The sequence below is a fragment of the Choristoneura fumiferana genome, chromosome 16 (genome assembly GCF_025370935.1).
Source record: "Choristoneura fumiferana chromosome 16, NRCan_CFum_1, whole genome shotgun sequence".
Classification (NCBI taxonomy): Eukaryota; Metazoa; Arthropoda; class Insecta; order Lepidoptera; family Tortricidae; genus Choristoneura; species Choristoneura fumiferana.
The window spans coordinates 17,713,519-17,716,357 of NC_133487.1; the positions used below are offsets into that span (position 1 = coordinate 17,713,519).

The 2,839-nt window shown below is 44.9% G+C and overlaps 1 protein-coding gene across 1 annotated transcript; it reads right to left on the reverse strand.

Annotated features, from left to right (window-relative positions):
- Window positions 1-1,020: 1,020 nt before the first annotated feature.
- Window positions 1,021-2,118, reverse strand: LOC141436596 (uncharacterized). The gene is made up of 2 exons (XM_074099593.1): window positions 1,566-2,118; window positions 1,021-1,178 (listed from the first exon to the last, which is right to left on the reverse strand). The coding sequence occupies exons 1-2, from the start codon at window positions 1,969-1,971 to the stop codon at window positions 1,021-1,023; spliced, it is 564 nt and encodes a 187-aa protein (XP_073955694.1). The 5' UTR covers window positions 1,972-2,118.
- Between the last annotated feature and the right edge of the window lie 721 nt (window positions 2,119-2,839).

The window sequence follows — 2,839 nt, forward strand, 5'->3', positions numbered from 1 at the left end:
CTACTTCAAACTGATTATTATTTAACTTTACTGTTTTTTGAAAAATTTGTTCACAAAGTTGTTGTTCAGAAGTACTTTCATTGTACACCTCAGGTACTTTTTCTGTATTCCAAAACTTGGCCAGTGTTTCATTAAGACTTAGTTCACATTTAAGTACGACTTTATTGCAGGTGGGTTCACTTAAATATTGTGGCAGGCTACCTCCAATAATGTGTCCAAACACGGTGTTCACGATGTGCAGACTTGCAGAGTTACAGGCCGATGCCTCGGAGCTCGGCGCGTCGTGTTGCTGCGGTCGGCAGTCCGGTGCCGCTGTCAGCTCCAGCTGACTCGACTGTTGCATAGGCAACAGTGTCTGAAACATGACGTCCGCTCCGATTAACATGTGAATCTCACCTGGGATGTTAAATTTTTCATCGGCTAAATTTAAATGATCTGGAATTTTTATTGCAGATATATTGAATGTATACTGTGGTAAATTACAGGTTATTTGGTCAACTATGTGACAATTTACAGCAGTCTTAAAGGGGGCTTGTATCGCATGGATTTCTAATGGAATGCAAAATTTTACATTACTCTTCGCATTGGCTATGCAATGATGTTTGTGTTGATCTGCTTGGGTGTGAAACCAAGCTGCTTGACTACCTTGGAGGTGATCAATGAGACCTGCGAGCCGCTGTCCATGAGGGCTCGAATATGGTATTCGGTACCATCCTTCCGAACACCTTTATTCTAGCTGTGGGGAGAAGCACATTGTTGTCAGTATTGCCTGTTAATGTGACAGGTGGTGCCTTTTCATTGCAGTGCAACAGAGTGTTATGTGGCCCCTTGCACTCCGCACACCTGAAGTGAAATCTGCATCGTCCTTATGTAAGCCTAGGCATGTGTTGCACAAGTCATTTTGCTTGACGAATTTTAATTTGTCGTCTGTTGCTAGCAGTTGAAATGATTTGCAAGTATATAATTTATGTTCTTTAGACTTACAGTATATGCATGGTGAGCCGGTGACTCCGTGTGCTGCTACCCTGGGGCGCGCGCTTCGGATGCCGGAGGGCCATGTCCCTGTTCGACGTTCTCCAGTGCCAGGGCGCGTTTCTCCAGGAACCTCAAGAGGTGTTCAATGCTGGGCTCCGTGGCTGGGTCCCGTTCCAGTTGGTATGCTCGTGCGGTGAAGTTGTCTAATTTTCGGGATAAAATGCACAATAAAATAGTGTCCCAATACTCGACACGAGGTTCTAAATTTTTTAGTGCAGCTAGCTCTTGCCTAATGCAAGCTACAAATTGTCTTAGGCTTATGGCAGTCGCTCTGATAATATTTTTGATATCTATTATTGCAGCTACATGCTCGCTGATGATTTTGTACCTGTTATTATACCTAGTGTCTAACAGTTCTAGGGCCTCGTGGTAACTTGCTCCAGTCAAGGGAAGGTTTTTTATTAAATCAAAGGGTTCGTCTTTCAGAAATGACCTTAAATAATACATTTTTTGCACTGTGTCTAAACTCTTGTCATTGTCTATCAGAGATCGGAATAGATTGATGAATGGAATGTAGTCTGAAAACTTACCACTAAATGTTTGAATTGCTATAGGAGGCAAGGTTACTTTTTTCACACTACCGGTTGACACGTGTTCGGTTGATTTGTCTTGAGCGACAGCTGCGGAGGCGGCGGCGGCGGCGGCGGCCGCGCGTTTGTTGATCTCCTCGTCCAACGCCGCTACGACGTCGAAATACTTGTTCTCAGTGGTTTCGTCCTCCGCGTCCTTGTAGCCAGAGAATGTTATTTTTCGGCAGTAGTCATCGTACTCCATGAATAGCGCTTGCGCCCGTTCTCTTTTCGCCTTCAGGTATTCTACCGAATATTGCTGCAAGGCTGCCTCCGGTTGAGCAAGTTTGTGCAGCTTACTCAAGCTCGCCTTCACGTATCCACGTGTTTGTAGAAGGTTGCGCGATTCTTCCTCTGATGGCTCCATCGGGGCTAGGAATTACGCGTACTGTAGATAAAGGCAGGATCGCTGGCAGCGTTGAAATATACACCGGCACGCGTCGAAGTGAAGCACTTTATTCGCGACGCGTAGGGAAATTGGCCGGGTCGACCCAAAATGGCGGCGAAGTCGCTTGCACACTGCGTCCCGTTTGCGAGAATTTACTTATCTTGAGCCCGCACGCAATAAATAAGAAAACGAAGGACCATGTTGAGCAGGCACTGTATTTGGTTGATTAGATAGGGCTAGCTTAAGGCGTGCTGGGGATTTAATAAATAAAAATTATTTTCTCACTCGGAAACGTGTATTGCGCTCGCACAGGTGCATAGAGAAGGGAAGGGAAAAAACTTAATTCTAACAAAGAATCGACAGTCGAGATAGTGCTGTACCTTAGTGTTGGGGTGCCAACAGGAGGGCCTTCCAACACTGCGTCTTCTTGTACGTGGTCGCCTCTGAAGAACGCATTGGTCCTAACGGCCATCAGCTCTTCGAGCAATATGGCCACATACTGCTTAAATTAGGGAATTTTTCGGACTACATCGCTTAGTTCTGTTGCAATTAAAAACCATTTCGCACGCAGGCTTGAAGACTCCCAGCCTAAGGGTTCTAGTAATATACTCGCCTGAATTAGTATTTGCGGAGCTTGCAAAAATATCTCACGCATCCTATCGGCCCTAGAAATGGACACGAATCAGATATTTATGCACGTTTTGTTGTGTCAGATATTGATGCTGGTGAGTGTACTATGCACTCCATAATATTATACAGAAGATCAAAGAATACTTCTTTGCTTATCGTTTGTGGACTGTGAAAGCGTGCCGCTATAAAGTAATTAGAAAACATGATGGTGAACCTT

Excerpts from the sequence above, each read along its gene's own strand:
- LOC141436596 (XM_074099593.1), bottom strand. The coding sequence starts at position 1,971 with ATGGAGCCATCAGAGGAAGAATCGCGCAACCTTCTACAAACACGTGGA. Across the intron at positions 1,179-1,565 it reads AGCAATTCAAACATTTAGTG|ACAACTTCACCGCACGAGCA; the intron begins GTAAGTTTTCAG and ends CCCGAAAATTAG.